General features: G+C 45.3%; 1 protein-coding gene across 5 annotated transcripts in view; it reads left to right on the forward strand.

Moving 5' to 3' along the window:
* The window catches only part of LOC112101967 (collagen alpha-1(XXVII) chain), a 224618-nt gene that overhangs the window by 118681 nt on the left and 83691 nt on the right, over positions 1-22246 (forward strand). For all 5 annotated transcript variants that reach the window (XM_026657347.2, XM_026657346.2, XM_026657349.2 and 2 more), the window contains exons 19-26: positions 28-81; positions 2122-2175; positions 2486-2539; positions 4405-4449; positions 6362-6415; positions 7714-7758; positions 18908-18961; positions 22067-22120. In XM_026657347.2, the coding sequence (XP_026513132.1) occupies positions 28-81; positions 2122-2175; positions 2486-2539; positions 4405-4449; positions 6362-6415; positions 7714-7758; positions 18908-18961; positions 22067-22120 (414 nt within the window). The remainder of the gene's footprint in view (positions 1-27; positions 82-2121; positions 2176-2485; positions 2540-4404; positions 4450-6361; positions 6416-7713; positions 7759-18907; positions 18962-22066; positions 22121-22246) is intronic.

Below are 22246 nucleotides of genomic sequence, written 5' to 3' on the forward strand. Positions count from 1 at the left end.
ATTCACCCTTGTTTTCTGATTTGGCAGGGAAAGGTTGGTGACAAAGGTCCAGTCGGGTTTCCAGGACCACCCGGTCCTGAGGTATGTGCCTTCAGCTCTGATCATTCCTTTATTTCTTGATTGCTGCCGCCTCTCTTTGTTGGCAAACCTTCATAATTCCCCCACCTCCCAAGCGATCCTCGCTGCAAAGGGAAAATGAGAAACGTCCGTTGGACAGCTGCAGGCTACTTCGCTGCTGAGATTCCACCTCCTTTGAACTCCAGCTTGGGTTTTAATTTAGGAATCATTTAGATACTCACCTCCCTGCCAGTCTTGGAAACCACTCTTCAGGTGGCTCCATCTATAGATTCGGTGGAATTCTTTGCTTCTGACTCAACCAGTAATGCTCCATGTGGGTGCAGGGTTGAAGCCTTTGCTAGCAAAGCACAGGCAAATTCCTGTTGAACTCACTGCCGTAGTGCTGCACTGACAGGTTGTCAGTTTGCATAAGGATCCCTCCTCTGTGTTTTATCTTCAGACGGTTCCCTCCCTCCCTCCCCACTCCATGGAATCTCTGGGGGTTTCCAAAGTCAAAACTCCAGGCTGTACAGTAAGCGCCTCGCACATTCCGACCCGGCTGCAGTGATGTATAGTGAGACCAAGAGGATGGAGTCCTTGGGCCACCAGTCCCAATCCTCTCTCTACCTCAGTGTGATACCAAGGCCCCACTTGTTGTAGTCTGTTCTCTCCTCGTTTCCTACAATCACTTAAATCGCTAATAATGCTTAGCGCCTTTTCCTCCATAGGGTTCGAAGCACACTAAGAAAGGAGGTATCATCCCCATTTTACGAATAGGGGATCTGAAGCTTAGAAAGCTGAAGCAAGTTGCCCAAGGACACATGACAAGTCAGTGGCAGAACCCAGCTTGTCCAGCCCTCTCTCCTTTCCCGTGGAGCAATAGATATAACCATCATGGCATCCCTCGCCTGTCCAAGCAAGGTCCCATAGCTGTCTTGGTCACTTGGCCCCCGCTCATCATGCAGCTCTCCAGCCTGTTTTCTGCTGCTGCCCCCTTCCCGGGGAAAGAGCTCATTTCCTGAGCCAAACCCTTTCAGAAAGTTTCCTTATTGGTCAGGAGAGAGGACTGGGGGCCCACTCTTCCACTCTGGAAGATCATACATCAGTCATGGTGAGGAGAACAGCAATGGGTTTTCAGCTCAGCAGGTTCATCACCGCCCTACAGTGGGTCTCAGTTCTTCCCTTTTTATCCTTTTAGCCTCTGTTGTGGGTAACCTGGGAATCTTTTTAACCAAATACTGTTCATGTTAGAAGACAACCCCATTGTCCTCGCCCAAAACCATGTTGTGACCTCTTCAGGTACAAGATCAATTTCTCTGCAGCACGTTGTGGTTCACGCCCTTATTAATAATTAGAAAATGTACGTCGTGAGCCTGAGAGCCACTTGTAGTGCTGGCTGATAGACTGTTTTCCTTTCATCAGTGTTCTGGTATTTTGCTGGGCCTGGAATGGCTCTCTGTCAAGTGGTATCGCTTAGTAATTCTTGTTCTTTGTTTGTACTGGAAATGACTATGGATTCCTTTGTTTCTTCAGTGAATGGGTTGTGGGTGGAAAGGGGGTCACTGTTTGGTTAAAGACAGCAGCTAAGGAGCATGTCAGCACCTTTCCTAATTCGTAGCCTACTTCCCTTTGTCATTCAGGCAGGTGATTGATTTCTCTGAGACATGAGATTATATACTGTCTGATAAAGATGAATTAAAAACCAAAATGCCAGTTTTAAATATGCGACGACAGGGAGGCCCTTACAACAGTGAATTTTGCAAGGAGATGGACCAAAAAGGGGCTGTTAACAGAAGGAATGCCTTGTTCTTACTTAAACCAATAACCTAGATCTCTTTTCTACTGATACCCTCTACCACATGTTGGATTTCATCTGGTTATTTCAAAGCTGCTTCAGTCCCTGCCGATGCCCCACAGTGGCCTGTATGTGCACAGTGCCAGCATATGATGCTTGTCACAACACGAAGCATCAAGTTAAATCTTTAGAAGAGCTCTTAGAAGAGCACAGGAAGCCTTTCCAGAAAGCTCTCTAATGTAACACCAACCATTTCTGATTCTCTCTAGGGCTTTCCAGGGGATATTGGCCCACCAGGACAAAATGGCCCCGAAGGCCCGAAGGTGAGCGGCTCTCAGATAGAAGCCTTGTGCTGAGTTGGAAACAGCCAATGAAAACACAGATGTGGGAAGCGGGGTGGGAGGAAAAGCCCTGGAGATTCCTGGAGATTGTTCTGGCTGAGACTCCGGTTTGGTCTGTTTTGGACTGAGGTCCCTCCAAGAGTGGGATTTTTCTTTTTTTCCTGAAACAAAATTGACATTGGATCCTGCCCCATGGCAACGTGTGTTGGAAAGAGACCTGTCTCACTTTAATGGATCCTCAGAGCTTATGCTTCTATTTTCTGAGAACCTTTTCTTTTTGGATCCATTGCAGGGGAAGCCCGGAGCACGAGGTTTACCTGGGCCGAGAGGACAGCCTGGCCAAGAGGTAAGTGTCCATGTGCTTCCAAAGCCAAATGCCGTTCTTGTCCAAGAAAACTTTCCTTTTCCAATCACGTTAATCTTTTGCATAAATGGGGCCCAAGGTTTGCTCCATCTCCACCGTTTGCTCCATCTGCACCTGGGAGCAGATACTTAGTCTCAGTCACCAATCAGAAACCTGCAAAATCACAGATCCACTGGGGTTAGCGCTAGGGGCTACATGCTCCCCTCAATCCGTGCATCCAACAGAGGCTGAGCCACCCCATTAGCTTCTTTTTTCTACACCTCATCTTGGTGCCTTCTTCCACTCAGGCCCCTATGCCTGAAAATCCTCCTTTCCTGGCCCAAGGTCCAATGTGCCTCTATTCTGTGTTCCTTCATACATTGCCTTAAAGCGCATTTTCTAATGTGAGGCCTACAGACCCTGGTCTTCCCCACAGAGTAACATCATCTTCTAAAATAAATAATGAACAGGATGTACTCATTATTCTCCATCATGTGCTCATGACCTTATTGCTGCATAAACCCAGGTCTGCTGACTCCGCCCATCGTGTTGTGCCTTCATTCAGGGCTTAATTATGCCCCTCACTTGGGGGTTGCCATTGACTTGTGACCCTTGAATTGGAAACACTTTAGGGCAGAGACAGTGAGCCTCATTCTCCTCTTGCTCACAACAGCTTTACACCAGTGTCATTCCAGTGACTTCACTGTAGTGTCTCTTGATTTACATCAACCTGAGCGGAAAATCAAGCTCGTGGTCTTTTGTCTTTCAAGAGCCGTCTACATTTGTTGCCCTGTGAAAATAATCCAAATTCAGTGCATGAACTGAAAGCATGGTATAATAGCAATAATAATTCTTAGCCTTATTTAGCACTTGTCATTTTAAAAGAGCTTTTACAAGCGTTAACTGATTCGTCTGCATGACCCTCTGCCTCCCCGTCCTCTGTGAGATAGGAGAGTATTCTATCCAATTTACAGATGGGGAAACCAGGACATAGATTAAGTGGCTCACCCCAGGTCACACAGTGAATCAGTGTCAAAATCAGGTCTCATTGACTTCCAATCCCATGGTCAGTCCACTTGACCACGTGGCTTCTATTAGTGGTCCTAATGGTCTAACTCAAAACCACTAGAGCAATGGGTGGGCTAAGAGCACTTTCAATTTTTCTTTCTATTGTGGGTTTAGGCTAGACACTTGAGATCACCATCCTGTGGCTTAATTGAAGGTCTCCTGGAAACTTTAAATCTGATCCAGACTAAACAGAAACTGACGAGGAACCCAGATGCAGAGCCTAGTCCAATTGCCATGTAAGCCTTTGGGAAATCTCAGTAGTGGAGCCAATCTAGTGTCCTGTGTGAAAGTGAAGGAAAACCCTCAGTATATTTGATATGTGTGAAAGTCTGTGAGAAACCTTGCACCTGGGGCAAAAAGAGCAAGCTCTCCAGGGTTTGAGTCCTTGGCCAAACCAAACTAATCAGATGCCCGTGATCAAGTACAGTATCTTGTGGGCAAAATTCTTCCCTTTGGTAAGCACACGCAATTGCCATTAACTTCTCTGGGAATTTCCGGTGGGCGTCCATAGGCAGGATTTGCCTTTAGGTTTATTCCTCTGGCACTGGGATGGCTCCACAGACATATCTGGCTGCACTGAAATGGTGATGAGATCTCCCGGAAAGAAGTGCTCTGATAATCTTCCTTTCCAGTCTGATGGGATGGAACTGTTAAAATGTTATGACAAGACAGCGGTTGCATAAGCCCGGGGATTGTGTATTTAAATGCTGATGGTATTACAAGCTATTTACTTTCATAGCATTTCTGGAACCCAAGAGACCTATAAGATTTTCTTACTAGTTTCATTTTTTCCCCTTTAGGGAGATGAAGGACCCATAGGGCCACCAGGGTCCCCTGGTCCAGAGGTAGGTTTCACTGCTCTCGAGTGGCCTGGTCAGTTACTAAGTAGCTCCATACACCTCACCAGGCATTTGAGGTTGGAAATAAAAATGAAAGATTTGAACCCCCTGTTTCAGTCAAAGAATGGTCCTGCTGGCAAGCATTGTATTGTCTATGTGCAACAAGGGCTTGATCCAACGTCCATGGAAATCAATGGAAAGATTCCCACTGGGCGTTGGATGGGGGCTATATAATGTCTTAATATTCAACTAAAGGTGGGGCTAGATTAAAGCTCCATATAAACACCCTCAAACTTTGGGATAATTCAGATCCAAGTGCAAACTGTGTGACTTGGACCTAGCTCCATAACTCACCCCCATGTTGGCTTCCATGATTAAAAAATATGTCCCTGGTCTCATTTGAATGCTGCATTTGTTTTTAAAGGAGAAGAGCAAGAAAAAGGATGGATTGAGAAATACAAGGATATAGACAGTGGACTTAAAAAGTCCTTTTGTCTGCCCCATAATGTGAAAGTAGAGGACCCTCAATCAAAACAACAGAGCAGTACATTTGGGATAAACAAAAGGAATATAGTCATATCTTTGGAACTCACCACTGCAGGATTTTATGACCTCTGAGAATATTTGCAGGATCCTGATATAATGGTAACCAAATCTCACCCTCTGGGTGTACTTTAATTGCTATACGGATCAGGAGAGGAATGTCTTACCCCACATATAACTTATTGCTATTGAGCACGTGCGTTGATACAGCGATTTTCACTGCCCTCTATAAAACCAGGTATTGGCTGCTACCAAAGATCTGATGCTATAAATCTATTCCAGCTGCTAGGGCAGAAACTGAAGCGGCTTTCCCGGGCAGGGAGTAAGTTTTCACCAGTCCATTGGTTTGGGAGTGTATTCCTGCTTTGATGGGTGATAAGCCTGGGGTATATATACTCGCGCACAGAGTCAACAGTTTGCACTGATCTGTGGTGGCCATGGCTGCAAGAAAGCTCATATTGGCTGAATTCTAGCTGGTACCAGTGGGGTATTGTTGCCAGGAAGCTCAGGCTCCCCAATCCCAGCTAGTTTCTGTGGGGCGCTGCTGTGACGAAGCTCATGCTGGCACTAGGAAGACGCTGCCTTTAGGGGCTCAGGGTGCTGGAGCTTGAACTGGCACTAGGCACAGATGGCGGCTGGGAGTGTTTGGATGCCCGATGAATGCAGTGTATAATTACCCAGCGTTAAAAGGTCAGCAATACAGCCCTTCCATTCATTTCTTACAACGCCCATGCTGCACTTCTGGTGTGATGCTGAAGAGATGAAATTTGCCTAATGGTGGAGCAGAGACTTCCTTACACATGCAGTTTCTATCTCGAGCTGGGATCCAGGTCATCCAGAGATCAGACCCAGGGCCAAGGCATTGTGCCCTGGTGCCTAGAAGGGCTGCTTTGGGATGTTGTAAGCTGGATTCTTTTGGAGACGCTACTTTGTAAGCAGGGCTGAGCAAATCATTGATTTTTCAGTTCGGCCTCTGAACTGAAAAATTCAGGTTCGTTTCTAACCAAAACTGATTTTTTGTATTTTTTTTTGCTCTCTCTGTGAAATGAAAAAGCAAAAAACCCCAACCCCTTTGTCTGGGTCAAACATTTTGAATGACTATTTGAAATGCTGTTTTTGAAATTTTGGTTTGGGGGGCTTTTTTGTCAGTGGAAACTATTTACTGACTCTGACCCAAATTCATAAATAGTTTCAGTGCCCCCCAAAATGCATTTTTCAGTGAATTTATTATTTGCCAAAAAAATGTCACCCAGCTCTATTTGTAAGTTGCATCAGGTCACGCAGGCTGTGGCTGCAGTGATCAAGGGCAGCTGCAACAGCTGGGAGCAAAGACAATACTGAGCTTTTTATATTCACCCTCCTTTGTGTGTTTCAGGGTCGACCTGGCAGGAAGGGATTTCCTGGAAAACCTGGCCCTGATGGTTCAAAGGTAAGGCGGGAGGGGTGTTCATACCAGAGAGCTGATGGGTTGGGGTGGGAGCCAGGGGGAAGAGGAATTCAAGACTGGAGTTAAACTTCAAGAACCCCTCACGTTTAACATGTGCTGAGCTTCCAGTTTCCATCATAGAAATGAAACGGGGCAGTGAGGATTTGCTCTTCTCTCTGCATTTCTCTTTGTCTTCGGCTTCTGGAAGCTCAGCCTCAGCTCGGTTTCTGTGGAAGAATGACTGTGCATTTTTAAACCACATGCTTTATTATAAACAAGTGTGTTTCTCTTTTGATATTCAACTGTTTAATTGTTTTTCCATTGCCTCTCCATTTTTTCTTCTGAAACAATGCTAACCATTCCTATCTCTGCTGTTTCATTGGCAGCAGGAGGAGCTAGTCCAAGAGCAGCCTGCTCTTCACAATACCCACCCCCAGCCAAAAAAAAAAAAAAAAAAAACCCCCTCAAAAAAAAAAAAAAAAAAAAAAGGCAGCTCTTTAAACAAGTAAATAACAAAAATCTGTTCTGGCAGCACATCTGGAGTCACATTATCTGCTGACTGAGAAAATGCAGCTGCTGTGACCCAGAGACAACACCAGGTTAGCAGTGACTGTCTTTTAGACAGCCTGTCCTGAGTTACTCAGACACTTCCCTGGACCAACCCTCCCACAGCCCACCCTTCTCCCTGGTCAGTCTGGGCTTATGTACATCCCTGTGCTTTTCTCTCCACCCTCAGGCCACGCTCTCTGAATGATTGTAAGAAGTTGACTTTTTAATGGTGATCACAATAGGTAATCAAAGTCACCACCAGAGGCTGGATTTTCAGGTGCACCGCACCCACAATTGATCCTGAAGTTTTCCAAAGAATTTTGCACCCAACGTACTGAGCTTTTAGAAATTCGGTTCCTTATTTTGGTGCTCAAATGGGAGCTGAGCTCTCTTGAAAATCTGGCCACGGAATTGCATCTGTCATGTTAGCACAGACTCTGACTGTTCTTTCCTAATTAACAGGCTCTTGGAAATTATAGACAGCTTGGAAGTACCTATTTTGAAGGCTTGATCTCATTAAAAAGTGGGCTGATGCACAAGTTTGGTGCAGTGTCGTTGCACAAGGCTTGTTAGTGCTGGAACTCTCAGTATTTGAGACCCAGCACTACTCACCCAAAACATTTAGTTACGCCTGTCATTAATCCTGCTGTGCTGCAGTTGAGACACCAGGAGTTTAACCCTTTCAGAGAAAGACCTTTGACAAAGCAGCACTGAGTTAGCCTTCTGTGATACCTCTCTCCATCTCAATGCAGGGTGAGCCAGGACATCCAGGGCGGACAGGAAAAGTTGGTGAGCAGGTAAACTCCTTATTTTCTTTGTCCATTTGAATGTCTCGTATGTACCCATTTCCCTATGCATCCCTGGTACGGGGCAGAATCTTGACCTGTTTGCTGAAGATCAGGTGTTTTGTAAACACTGCGATTTTATAATATGTGAAATATCGTGTGTGTATGTGTGTAAAAATAACTTTTCCAGAGAGGCACAGAAAATTGTTGCCCTCCTTGCCCCTGTATTCTTTTCATCCTCGAGGGCCTCTCCTTATTCCTACTTTTCTTGCAAAATCATTGGTTCCCAACAAAATGGATTCTTTCATCACTAAGCCCAGTTCCAATTAGCTGAGCCTCAGAGCATCGGTGACCCAGTGGGTGGCTCTCAAATGTCCATATGTTGTCAGTGGTATTTATAGGTGCACATGGTACCCTGCGGACAGTTTACAAAATAATGGGTCCCTGCCCTGAGGCGCCTGAGACGCAATAGGAGATACGAATCAGATGCTAAGGCTGTTTCCCCATGCAAACTTGATAGAAATAATCATCAGTTTCTTGAGTTCTTTTCTTGAGTCTTTTCATGGTCAATACCCCCTCACTGGCTGCCTGGTCCAGCATTGTACTGACCCCACCCATGAGGTGCTGCACTTCCTTGAAGCAGGGGGCACTCAGCATCTTGCAGGTTTATGCTTTTGGCAACAAGAGAACAGTGATGAGCACTGCTTCGTTGCACCATAGAAGAGAATGTGCTGACTAGGAAACATAGGAAGATGCATCATCTCCATAAGCTTCAGGGAAACCACAGGGTTCAGAGAAAAAGAAACAAATGTTCCCCATCTTTGTGTGATCAAAACCAACCTACCTACCCACTACCAGCCCTGAAATTGCAGCCACAGAGCCTCCAACACATTCTTCTCGTTCCCACATGACCACATTGAGCTGGACGCGGCTGATTTGGCCAGAGCAGCTGACCAGCCATTGGCAGAGGGATGTGCAACTTCTCCTGGCAGCCATCTTTCCCAAGGCCTTTCGTTGCTTGTCAGTCAAGGTCTTTGGTTTGTTTGGTTTTGTTTTTCAGCCTCCCTGGATCTTTGTTCTCCTGTATCCAACAGCTGGAGGTCATTTGTCTCATGGCTCTCTGACCAAGCATGTTCAAAAGCCAGTGTCACAAAGGGCAATTGTCAGTACTAGCAAGACTTTCTCAGGGGTTTGGCTAGATTGAAAAGGTTAGTTAGTTCTCCGTAAAGCACCATGCACACCGCCAACACTATCAAACTAACACCGTATAACCAGCAGGCCCTTGCAAAACTGGGGACATCAGTCAGCCTCCTGATGTTCTTGTTCCTACTTCAGGGACATAATGTCTCAAGCCTGTTTACCTTAAACTCTGAGCTGGCCTCTGTCCGCAAAGCTTGCAACTATACCCTTGGTTTTCGGGGCATCTGGGACACGTTTAGGGCACACAGATACCAGCCCTATATCCAGAGGCTAAAGTTCCCTGTTAGTGTCTTAATTTTTTAGGGCAGATTAAGAGATTTATATATCTCAGCAAACTTTGCATAGCACAAACTGAGAGTCCAAATACCAAATACGTTCCAATGGCTTCTTTTCAAAGACTTTTTCAAGCAGATTATACAAACAAACAATGAAGCAAACAATGCCGGGAGACATGGAGGTGTATTGGACAGAGCACTGGACTGAGACTCACGAGACCTGGGTTCTATTTCTAGTTCTGCCACTGGCCTTGGGCAAGACACTTCCCCTCTCTGTGCCTCAGTTTCCCCATCTGCAAAAACAGGGATAGTGATACCGACTTCCTTTGTAAAGTGCTTTGAGCTCCACTGATGTATCGTTAATATTACCACTTCCTGCAGCTCACACCAAATGTACTTTACAGAACTTTCTTCGGACTCAGGGCTCAATACAGAGAAATGTGATCACTCGCAACCCCCATTGGCTTCAATGAAAGTAGAGAATGCTCACCACTTCCTGATCTATTTATTTATTAATGTTTGAAATAATAAATATTTGGTCCACAAAGAAGCAGCAGAGGTGCTTAGAATAGTGTCATTTTCAGTTTCTTTCAACAAGATCACTCGTTTGTTTTTAAACAATTAAATGGGGCTTATGGGGAGGTAGAGATATAGAGAAAATAAACTATAAAACAAAATCCTCTCAGTGCACAAACTTCTCCATTCTCTGTAAGTTTCACTTGACTAAAGGAAGAACCTACAGGAACACAAAATGCTGGATTGTATTAGCAGACAATTTAAATGGGGAAGGTTGATCTTATCATATAAAACACTGGGCTGGAAGTCAAGTGACCTGGGTTCATTCTTGGTCTGCTGCCAACCAGCTGTGTGAACTTGGGCAACTCCCTTAAACTCTCTGTGCCTCAGTTTCACCCCTGCAGGATGAGAAGGGTAACTCCCACTGCAGGTGGCAGTAAGAGGCGTAATCAATTTGGAGTGTAAGCTCTTTGGGGCCGGGACAATCTCTTGCTCTCAGTTCTTACTCTGTACAGCTTCTAGCACATAAGAGCAGCCATATGGGGTCAGGCCAATGGCCCATCCAACTCAGTATCTTGTCTTCAGACAATGGCCAGTGCCAGATGCTACAGAAGAGATGAACCGAACGGGGCAATTATTGAGTGATCCATCTCGTCATCCTGTTCTGGCTCAGGGACACCCAGAGCATGGGATTGTGCCCCGATCAAGTTGGCTAATAGCCATTGACTACCCTATCCTCCATGAACTTCTCATTCTTTTTTGAACCCAGTTACCTAGAGCCCTGCGCAGACACAAAATTGATATCTGCATCCGATCTGCAAAAATGATTCGCAGATATCTGTGGATATAGAGAGGATGTCCATGGATTTGCAGAGCTCTAGTTCTATGTATGCTGGGCTCTGATATCAATTGAGAACTCTAGGTGCTGTTGTATCGCAAATAATAATGAACGTTTAGAAAGTGCTTTGAGACCCTCAGCTGGAAGGTAGTGCAGAAGGACAGAGTATCATGATTATTATTCCTTAAGTCCCTCAAGGCTGACTGTGAATAAAAACTATAGGCCCCATTCAGTGAAAAGAAAACACAGCTGGCCTCTGCGATACCGAAGCCAGAACAGGGATCTGAAAGCTGGCTGGACTATTTTTACTCAATTAGTCTCTGTCTAGAAAAAATTCCGTTTCCTTACCAGTTATGTCATTAGAACAAAAACGTCACACCAGGTTCGTGATAAATTACCTCCTTTCCTAGCACACCTTTGCTAGACAGTGCTTAGAGTATTTCCTCTCCTCCCCCTCCAAAGAGCATCATTTGGAGCTTTGGGTCAGGGCAAGCCAATACTGGGGATTTTTCATAGAGCTGTGGTGGAAGTGGTTTTGGGGGGGGGGAAACTATACCCCAGATTTCCAGCCCATGAAAGATCTGATCTTCCCCTATTTCCTGCCTCTCCCAGACAAAGGTGCTGTCTGAGAGGCCCCCATAGCTTCTGTGTCAGCGATGAGGCTTTTCAGAGTTGCTGCTAGGCACTCCGTAGCAACTGCCTCTGGCTGGAAGCAGCCAGCGTGATGGTGTGAAATAAGATCACGTATACATCTCCTCGCTAGGCTCAAGCACTCTGCTTTTGGGTCCGTCTGTTTAAGCAAACATGGGAGTTTTGGAAAGATTTCCAATGTTTCTTGAGCATTCGCTGAGAGTTTTTAAGACCTGTGGGGTGGCCCCTGATTCCTTACATCTCCATTGCAAAGAAACTAACTCAGGAAATTCACTAGAGGTTGCTCTCTGAATGCTGAAAGGTCTCCAGCTGTGCAGCTCCCCACCCCCTCCAGCCTGGATCTGCACGGTTTAACCCTTCCTTGCCAGCAGGTGGAGACAGAAACTGAGTGAGCAAAGACACCACAAGGGCCAAGACACAAGCCTTCCCCGCTACTGAACTGTGTGAAAACAGGCCCCAAGGATGGGAACTGCTGGAGTGTCCATGCCGGAGGCAGAAACCAAGCCAAGACGACACCAGAGGCGAGGAGACACCTGCCTTCCCCCTGCAGGAGACAGAATAACAAACTGGGGAACGGTGCCCTGGGGGCAAAGACCCCCTGCCTGCCTTGTGCTGGGGACCATAAAGACTAATGATCAACCATGTCAGCAGGAGCAGCAGGGAGAGCATGAGCATGACCTATGCTCTGAACAAGGAGCAGATTCTCTTCCAGCAGTAACATCTCAGTGCTTCCCCTCATCTTTAACAAAAGAATAACTAATCGCCATCTGGCTACGGTGCATCCTGTTGGACATTATGTTCAGCTACTTACCAGTCACATGGGGGGAGTACAGTGATGCTGTACACTTGACCTTTGAAGACCCAACAGTGAAGATTTTGTGCCCGTTGCAGACCCCTCTCTAATGATCAGCTTTCCCTGAGTGTTGTTAAGATTTCTGAGTACTTTGAGGTCAAGACAGCTAACCTAGCTCTTTACTGTCTGGCTTAGTCCCATGCCTCTGACTTGTATCTAATTCTCTCTGAGAGTCCGTGGCTATCTTCCGCAGGCGTCCCACATCCAGGTATAAATTCCTGTGTAAGGTATTTACGTGGCTCCCACTACCAGAGTATCTGAGCACCTCTGGTTTTAATGCATTTACCCTCACAGCACCTCTTTGGAAGCAGGGCAGTGCTACTATCCCCATTTTACAGAGGGGGAACTGAGGCACAGAGAGATTAAGTGACTTGTCTGAGGTCAAACAGGAAGTCAGTAGCAGAACAGAGAATTGATCCCAAGTCTCCTGAGACCCAGGGTAGCACCCTAACCTCTGCACCATCATTCCTCTGGGGAACTAGTGCTTCTGAGTTGTGTGGCCCTTTGCTTCCAGGTCTACAGGCATTGCAGTGCAGGAATCTTCCTTGCGAGACCAGGTGTTTGGTCAACATGTCAAAACATATCTTTTGTTCAGTGCTCAAAGAGAAGCGTGAAAATTCTAAAGCCACAGGGTGGGGTCTGAGCTTTGGTGTGCAGAGGGTTAAAACCACATAGAAAATTCAATGCAAGTCACGCAGTGCGGGTCAGAGTGGCCTCCCAAATCAGTGATATTTACTGTTTTACTTTCCCTTTCTTTCATCTAAATGGGATTATTGTACATTACCCTCCATTCCTTTCTGCTTCCGTTTGTTTTGTTTTCAGTTCTAACGAACCAGTAAAACACCAGGGGCCAGTGATTGGTTCCTGCTGGCGGGCACCCTGTGCCTGTGAGCATGTGCTCACGCTGAGCTCAGCTGTTGGTTGGGTTTTTCAAATGGTGCATGATTCATTGCCGAGCTGCAGCAAAGGGGACAAGCTTAATTGTAACGGGGCTGCATGATAAGCCAGGACATACTGAACTCCTCATCCGATGTAAATGTTTTACATTCTTTACTGGTTACTGTGGGACTTTATCCATGCAGCCACTGCTGCTGAGATTTCATGTGCATTATTACACATGGTCCTTGAAGTTGTGTGTGTTGCTATGTTTGATTTCATGGCAGTTGCTGGGAGGTTGGAAAAATATTTTACACAGAGTCCATTTTATAGCAGTGACAGCAATCTATGTCTACATTTCTCCCATGGATATGCTGGTCAGTATCTGCCATCATTGGCTCTTTTGGTAATATTTTAAGGCATGTATTGTTGTTTCCTGTGTTCTGTTAAGTGTGTCTATCACAATTTGGCCAGCAGAGAGTATTGTGAGCCAAGCCCCCATAGTGATTTCAGATTACCCGATGAACTCAGTGGGACTTTATTTTGCCTAGACACAACTATGTTGTTTGTGTATGCTTTCAAAAGTATCTCTCGGGCTAAAGTTAGCTCATCATAGAACAGATAATACACTGGCTGCAAAAGCCAGAGGGACACCTGTGCTGAAAGTGATCTTACACCACTGGGTCTTCTGCTTCTTCCATCTAGCTATGTTGCTACACGCAGTCCTCTTGTTACTAGGTTCACATGAAGCAATGATGTCTTTCCTTGAGTTGTAAATGAGAACATATGCCCCCAGTGTAGTGATCTCTCTACATCTCTTACTGGAGCTAGATGCTATACTAAGAACCAACCCTCATTACTTCCCCCATTCTGCCACAAAAAGTGGAGTGTGAAGCGTTTGTCTCCTGCCTGCTTGTATTTGCAATGTATGTGATAATGCATCCGCCACTCCCCGGTGGCTGAGATGATGAACTTGTGACGGAAATAGGATCCCATGGGGACATATTGTCCATACTCTGCTTTGAACTCTTTATTCAAGGTTAATGCTCAGTTTCTGTTCCAATAACCCATCACTATAGCACTGAAATTGCTCACATCAGGAGGTCCGGACACAGAAAATGTATCACATTTCTCTCACACTTTCCATCCAGCTGACCCAGCTAGTAGCTTCCTCAGTTTTCTCAGTCTTGCCATCCTATTAAGTTCTTTCCATAAAGACTTCCCATGATGTAAACTGGCGCTCCATGGTGGGCATCCATTTTGACATGGAAGGCTGTATACCCAATCCTTAGGAAATATTCTAAAATGGCCTTGCTTTCAACAGTATCAATAGCTTTGTTCATTGCAGGTGCCTATAATGTTGTGTGGGACACACTTTAATTAGTCTCTGAATTTCATATGCCTTTTCACCTGGGGGAGAGGCTCTGAAATCACTGGGTTTTCAAGGAAACTGAGAAACATTTGACTTTTTACCTTTTACGGTGGCTTTCAGCCTACGTGCTTCTTCATTTAAGTTGCTTGATCATTCTACCCTGTGCTAGAAGATCAGCCTTTGTGTTTATGGCCTTATGTCCAGGCTCTGAAAATAACTAATAGTTAACAACTATGTATTTGTATCTGGGTCTGATTGAAAAGATAATTGATCCATTGACTGTGCCACCTAGTGGTCAGATATTGTCATGTCTTTATCTTCTCCACCACTTTATTCCTGTGTTGAACAGTTCAGGCTTTTTCTTGGCTTCACCTTTCTATGTCTCATAGTGTGAGTGTTGGGTATTTCTTTCTGATATGCATCCTGGTGCAGTAGGATTCCTTCAGTTACTGGAACCGGGGTATGGCTGGGAGCATTTTAAAATTCTTGCAGAAGAGGATGCTGGTTCTTGAGAGAGAGGCTGGTTCAACAGCCTGGAAACAATGTCAAACTTGAGTTCCAGGCTTTCTTCTGAGTCCAGCTGTGGGTGGTTGCTGTCATATTGTTGTTTGGTTGTTTGTTTGTTTGTATTGCAGTCGTGCATTAGAACCCTGGTCTCCAACCAGGGCCCCACTGTGCGAAGCTCTGTACAAACCCAGAAAAAGAGATGATCCAAAGAGCTTACAATACAAGCATTCATTCCATAGCCTGCTTTATCATGATCATTGAAAATGCAAGATCCCAAAGTTACACTGCGCTTGACCCCCGTCCCTAGTAAAACAATACTTTTACAATCAGTTTGTGTTTCCTCCCATCTTCCGTGGAGCTGCAGGAGCGGCTGGCAACATCCTGATTCTAAGGGGGTAGCTGTGCATCCTGGATGGTAGGCATCTTTTGGGCTTGGCCAGGGTTTGCGTCATGACGTGATCGCATCTCAGTCTCCTGGCAAGTCATTGTTGTGTACTGCTGGACAAATTGCTAAAGGTGGCATCTCACTCCAAGCTTAATCGCTTCCGATATGCTCTTCACCTTCCCAGCTGGCTCCTTAACAACCCACTTTCAATGAGACATCACTCCCAGTCCCAGACCGTGATGAACAATTGCACCGACCAGCCAAGTGAGTGAGAACGTCGGGAAGAGCGTGTGTGTTTGACCTCTGGCCCTGCCTAGAGATTGGCCTGACTGAGTGTAATCCAAGGTCAGATGTTCCCATACAGGCTCATCTCTGCACCCCAGGAAGGCGCTCCTGTGGCAGCTACTCTCGTAGCATTTAAAGGAATATAGCCCATGGAGGCATTCGGGGTAATCAGCAGAAGTCAGTGGAGAGACCCCTGTAGTGTTCGACATCTCTGAATAGCCACAGTACTGAGTCTCATACACAGGCGTAACAAGGGCTCTTCTTCCTTATTACATGGCACGGCTCTTTTTTCCCCCCCTCTCTCTCCTGGATGTGACTCTGTGGAGGATGATTACTTTTGGCTCCTGTGAAAGTTGCATAACCTGTAAGCCAACTGCACTGACTGTGATTTGTAACAGGCTGGTATCACTTGATGCTCTAGCAGTGCGCAAAGTGTGATAGACCCAGACCAGTTGGGAACAGCAGAGTAGCAGAAGGGAGATATACTGGCCACTGGATAAGTAGTTTTCTGTTCCCTGCGTGACCAGAGCAGAGGCTGCTCCAGGCTAATAGAACACCTGACTCCAATTAACCTGCTAAGAGTCAGGTGAGGCAGTTAAGCACCTGACTCTAATTAAGGCCCCTCTGATGCTATAAAAGGGCTCACTCCAGTCAAGCCAGGGGAGAGGAAGTGTGTGTGAGGAACTGGGAGCAAGAGGTGTGCAAGAAGCTGAGAGTGAGTAGGCATACTGCTGGAGGACTGAGAAGTACAAGCGTTATCAGACATCAGGAGGAAGGTCCGGTGGTGAGGACAAAGAAGGTGTTGGGAGGAGGCCATGGGGAAGTAGCCCAGGGAGTTGTAGCTGTCACGCAGCTGTTACAGGAGGCACTATAGACAGCTGCAGTCCACAGGGCCCTGGGCTGGAACCGGAGTAGAGGGCAGGCCCGGGTTCCCCCCATACCTCCCAACTCCTGATCAAACACAGGAGGAATTGACCTGGACTATAGCTTCTACCAGAGGGGAAGGTCTCTGGACTGTTTCCTGACCCACAGGGTGAATCTGTGAAGCGAGCAAATCCGCCAATAAGCGCAGGACCCACCAAGGTAGAGGAGGAACTTTGTCACAAAAGGTAAACTGAATTGTGACGAGTGAGAGATTGTAGATATCTGCCATCGCTTGCTGGAGACAGAAACCAAGCTGGACTGAGAAAAGATCTATTGTAGGAGCAGAGCCCACCTGCCTTTCCTCTGCTGAGAATGAAGAGTTTGAAACATTGACAGGGGATTTGAAAATGCCCCATTCCATCAAAGTGGAATTTACAGGGGTGGAAAAACAGTGATTTCCCCCCCCCCCCCGACAGTAGAATATGTTTTTAAAAGTAAAATAAAAGTGTGTGTGTGTGTGGGGGGGGGTGTTATAAATAAGTCTTGTGAATAAAATAGAGGGACTCTTCCCTCCCACACACACTTTGAAATTTACCCTGGGTGTTGCTGTGAGTTAACCCTGACATGGATCCTGCCAGGGCAGTGCTGCCCAAATAACCCTCTTCAAACTCACCTGACGACACCAGCCTAAACATTTGGGGAGACTGCCTTTGATTTCATAATACTTCAAATGTACATAGCGTTTGGCATCTGCACATGTGACAGTGCTTCACAAAGGTGGGGAAGTATGGGGGCTAGCTGGGGAAACTGAAACAGAGTAGTTAAGTGACTACTGCCCAGGTTTGCATAACAAGGCAGCAGCAGCAGAGATAGGAACAGAACTCAGGTCTCCTGGCTCTCAGTTCACTGGCGCATGCTGCCTCCTTAACATGTTCCTGAATACAGTCAATATGGTTCTGCAACTTTTGAAGTTCATATCTGGATCTGATGTGTGTCTGGCCTCTGTTCTCATAATGGATCAAACCAAAACCCCAGATCAAAACAGCCTTGAACTTTAAATTTGGATGGGATGAGGACAAAGGACTAAAGAAAGCTCTTGTCGAGCTGCATTGGGACTGTCCACTGCTCTCTTTGTGAACCCCATCTCGAAGTGCAGAATTTCTGGAATGGACCAGTTCGGGGTTTTTTTGTTCCTCCTCTCTTTACTGGCTTAGGAAATCCCCATTTTTTTTAAAAAATTCTCTCCCAGCACCCTACGGCTTCCTTTTCCAAATGTTTCAACTCTGTGGACCACCAGGCATGAGTATGGGGCGAGAGATCAGAGAGTCTCAATTCACAACGCAGTTTTAAGCTCCACAGAGGCATCCCTAAACCTCCAAACACCATGAGTCCACCTAACAACACATTAGGAATCTGTCCAGTCAGCTCAGTTAGAATGGTCTGACACGGATCTTGCTCAGCAACCGCCTCTCAGTACCAGCCAAGGCTCTCTCTATAGCCATACAAGCTGGAACTTAGCTTTCATTCACACCACAGATGCCAGCTATTGGCAGGTTGTGAAGTGGTTCAACATGAGATTAATCCCTTCAGTTATGGGTTCTGAAAAAGGACACAGTAACGAAGCTTGCCAGGATGAGGGACAAGGTGGTTAGCTGCTCCAACAGCCCTGCAATAAGAGAGAAAATGGAGTGTTCCATTTAAAGCAAACCCACTAGAAAATTTTCCTTGTGTTTCTAAAGCTTTTATTGAGTTGGGAGGGTCTATTTTACTCAGACAATGTGAACAGCTTCTCGAGAATTTTCAGTTTATACCTTTATACTGTAGCCATTTTTTTTCTTCATAATTAAAAGCCATTCTGTTTGTTTCTTTATCATCCCAAATGATGATCATTCCCAAAGATCTTGTGTCTGGGTTTGTTTTTCAAGAAGGTTTCTGATTAGTGTGACAAATCTACTGTTTTGTTAATCCCTCCAGTTGCATCTGCTCTAGCTTTTATTCTCTATAAATATCCCAACCATGCTGCTCCTAGAATGGCAACTCTAGTCAGACAGGGCTCCAAGCAGCTGCTGACTTTTTAATCCTAACTAACCCAGAGACATGTCTACGCAATATGATGGTTAAAATGCTGATGGTCACCAGAGTCTTGTCTATATTGGCTCTTCCCCCACTGATATCCCCAGCAAAATTGTGCTTACAGAAGCAAAATTGGGAAACGTTAGCAACATAAAATCCTCCATAAACTAGGCCTCTCTGTCAAACGCTGTTGGCTGAGTCAGTAATTTGTTCCTGGTATTGTGTTTTGTGGCTCTCGTAGATGCTAGCATTGAAGTTCCAACTGTCTCATAAAGCAGAAACATCTGGTTGAATTAGGGACTCCTATGTCTGGGAGCACTGTTATCCTCTCTAGTAGCCAATAAGAACTACTGAACAGCGTACAAAGGACACTGGGCTAATTCCACTAGCAAGAAAAATCAAATACATTGTTTACTCTCTATGGAAATAAAGCAGAAAATTAATTGCACTCTTCTATTCTCCTCAGGGTCTGATGGGTTTCATCGGTCCAGTCGGGGAACCTGGAATAGTGGGAGAGAAGGTAGGAATGGTTTGCAAACAAATTGGCTATTCTTTTTTGGGAGGAGAGCGAAGGGAATATGTGAAATTATTTAATGTAACAGTTTAGATTTCTTAACTCAAAATGCCATGAAGAATGTTGCAATTCCAAGATGTGATGAGTTAGCCTTGTGCCAGTCAGAAACTTATGTTCTACTTCACTTTAGGGATTGCCACTCGTTCCTCCTTTAAAGGGACAGTCACGAATTTTTTGAACATAGGAATTATTGCCAGGGCAGGAGGGGAGTTTTGCTTATTCATTCATAGTCTTGTGAGAAGCCCATAAATAACATTCCCAACTGTCTTTTCTCCTTTTCCCTCTGGCAAACGTTGCCTCCCCTCCCAAGCCTGTGATTCAAAGAGAGGTGGGGCTTTACCAGGCTTTGAGAGCTCACCTCATTAATGCACCAGCATCACTGATCATGTCACTGCATCTCTGGGAACGTGAGGCCCAGTCCTTCACTCTTTACCTCGGACAAAGCAGAAGCAAATGGGAGTGCAGCTTGCAAACTGATCCCTGCATTGCATATCCCTGTCCCCAAGCACAGTTCCCCATAAATGCCACATGATCGGGGCCTGAGCAAGGCCTTCAGGATTTGTTCGTGAATCTCAGATGCAAAGGGAGCACAGTACTGTAGATATGGAACTAAGCAGATGCCAGTCTTAACACCATTTACATTAATTAGATATAGAACATGGATGGTGCATAAACAGTAGACAGAGTTTAAGTTCTCTTCGTTGTCAGCAAGACAGTATTATTGCACTGCACACTTTAGTAATGCTAACACCCTCTAGCATGCTAGCAGTCCAGCCATAAGGTTAATACAAATATAAAATGGTACATTATACTGTACCCTCGCCCCTTTTCATGATTGCTCCTCAGACTTTTGTCCTCTGGGACAAAGTCGTGGTGTCAGGACGACATTCTGTTTATTTTGTGTTGTCTTGGAACAAACTTTATTGCTTATATTACACTAAAACCTGGAGACTCCACTGTTCTAGGTGCTGTGCATACATATAGTGTATGAGACAATCCTAGCCTAAAAAGAGTTTACAGTTGAAATGGACATGGCAGACAAAGGGTAGAAGAAATTACGTGTGGTTAACTTCATTTTATAAAAAGGGAACTGATGCACAGTTTAAGTGACTTGCCCAAGGTTACACAGAAAGTCTGTGGAAGAGCCAGAAATTGAACCCAGGTCTGCTGAGTTCCAGTCGAGTGTGTTACAAAACCAACTTTCATGGTGGAATTCAGCATTTGCAATATGATGATGTTACATCAGTGTCAGGACAAACTCAAGCTGTCTTATGAAAATCTGCACTTGGAAATCCTCAGTGCAGCTGAAATTTGTACCAGATCTTTTCTTCTCTCCCAAGGCAAATTTACAGATAACAAAAGTGACTATCATCACATCAAAGCCTCAGCCATAATTCCAGCTGGCATTGCATCTTAGAGCTTACTGTGTTACTGTGCACTAAATGAAGTGGGAAATATGCTTTCATTTGACATAGCTGTGTCAGCAATCTCCATCCAGAAAGCTGCAAAACGTAATGCTGAAGCAAATGGAATCAAACTATTGTCAAAGAGAACAATGTAGCTAACAGGTCTTTAATAAAATCCATACATTGAGAAAGGAAGCTTGCCATTATCAATTGATTCACAAGGTCCAGCTAGTGACAACAGCCGCTTTGGATCTGTTTTTAATAGATATTTAGAATCCAGGAGTCATTTTCCCAACACAGTCTAACTGTTGGAAGGAAGGTCAGATTCTGGGTGTAATCTACTTGGCAGTATGTTTGTAACTTCTCCTCCTCCCCCTGAACCCGCTAGTGTGCACACATACACTGTGAATTTAGGTGTGTGTTACCAATTGAGGATCATAGAGTCACTGCATGTGTTGCATCCAGGCAGGAATAATCATAAACCTATTGTTAGAACTGTAGATCGAACATCACTTCACCATAGATTCAGGCAGAAGTACAATGATGCAGTATTGATAGAGTTATAACTCACCTATAAGACTCCTGGCTTTCTGTATCTCCAAAGATCATGATATGGAGGAGCTAAGGATATATTGAACGGAGGTGACAGGTCTCTGTGTGGTAACATAAACCTCTAAGGCCAAGATTTGCCTCAATTTTTGCTGCTGTCTTGAGACACCTTTATTTAAAAAAAAAAAAAAAAAAAAAAGCCTGGTTTTAGAGGACAGATGTTCAGCCCCTTCTGACCATAAGACCCCTTTAAGGTGTCTCAAGTTGGACTCTTCAGAAGCATAGGCACCCAAAATTATTATTTATTATTTGTACTGTGGTGGTTCACGGACCAGAAACACCTGGTGCTAGGTGCTGTACAAACAATGAACAAAAAGATGGGCCTTGCCCCAAAATGCTTGCAATCTACTTTTGAAAATCTTGGACTTCATTTCCAAACATGTTCTCAACATTAATAGTGACACCTATTCAGAATCTCCACCAAAGCTCCACAGCTTCCAGGCCCACACTGCTCCAAACACAGCAATATGCAGTGAGGGTGAGACTCCTGAAGGGATAGCAGATAAGATGGGGAGGTATGGAGATACCTTCCTGGGTTCTGTTCCCAGCTCTGCTACGGACTATTATGGGACCTTGAGTGAGTCATTTTCATTTCCTGTGCCTCAACTTCCCCATCTTTTCAATGGAGATAATGAAAACCCACTTCTCGGAGGTGCTGAGAATTGATGAAACTCCTGTATGGTGCTTTAAGATGCTACTGACATGTGGCCAATGGTGAATTTCTTACTGTAATTTTTTTGTGGGAAATCAGCAGCTGTAACCTGATGGCCTCTTGGCACTAAACAGTCATTTCAGATGACAAACCAGGGGCCACTGTTCAGTCCACTCGCTGCTACAGTGTCAGAAGGGAGAAGCTGTCAAGCTCAGCACTATTAATGGGCTATTGCAACTTCACGTGAGTTCACAGCAGCAGGAGCAGTTGAGACAATTTGTGGATGCTTCATGATTTTCAACTGCAGTATTGTCCCACCCATTAGCTCATAATGCTCATTAACAACATTACTTGCTGTGCTTTGTGCGCCATTGTCTTCCTTAGGGTGACCGAGGCACAATCGGAGCACCGGGCCCACCGGGAGTCAAGGGGTCGATGGTAAGGAGTAAGTCTGCATTATCTCGCTCGCTGTCTGACTAATGGCCTCCCCATCTCTCACGGTTCCATGGGAAATTACAGTTCCGGCCAGTCTGTTGGCTAAACCCTGATAGTTCCAAATTTTTC

The sequence above is a fragment of the Terrapene carolina genome, unplaced genomic scaffold (genome assembly GCF_002925995.2).
Source record: "Terrapene carolina triunguis isolate 2854851 unplaced genomic scaffold, T_m_triunguis-2.0 Scaffold238, whole genome shotgun sequence".
Taxonomy (NCBI): Eukaryota; Metazoa; Chordata; order Testudines; family Emydidae; genus Terrapene; species Terrapene triunguis.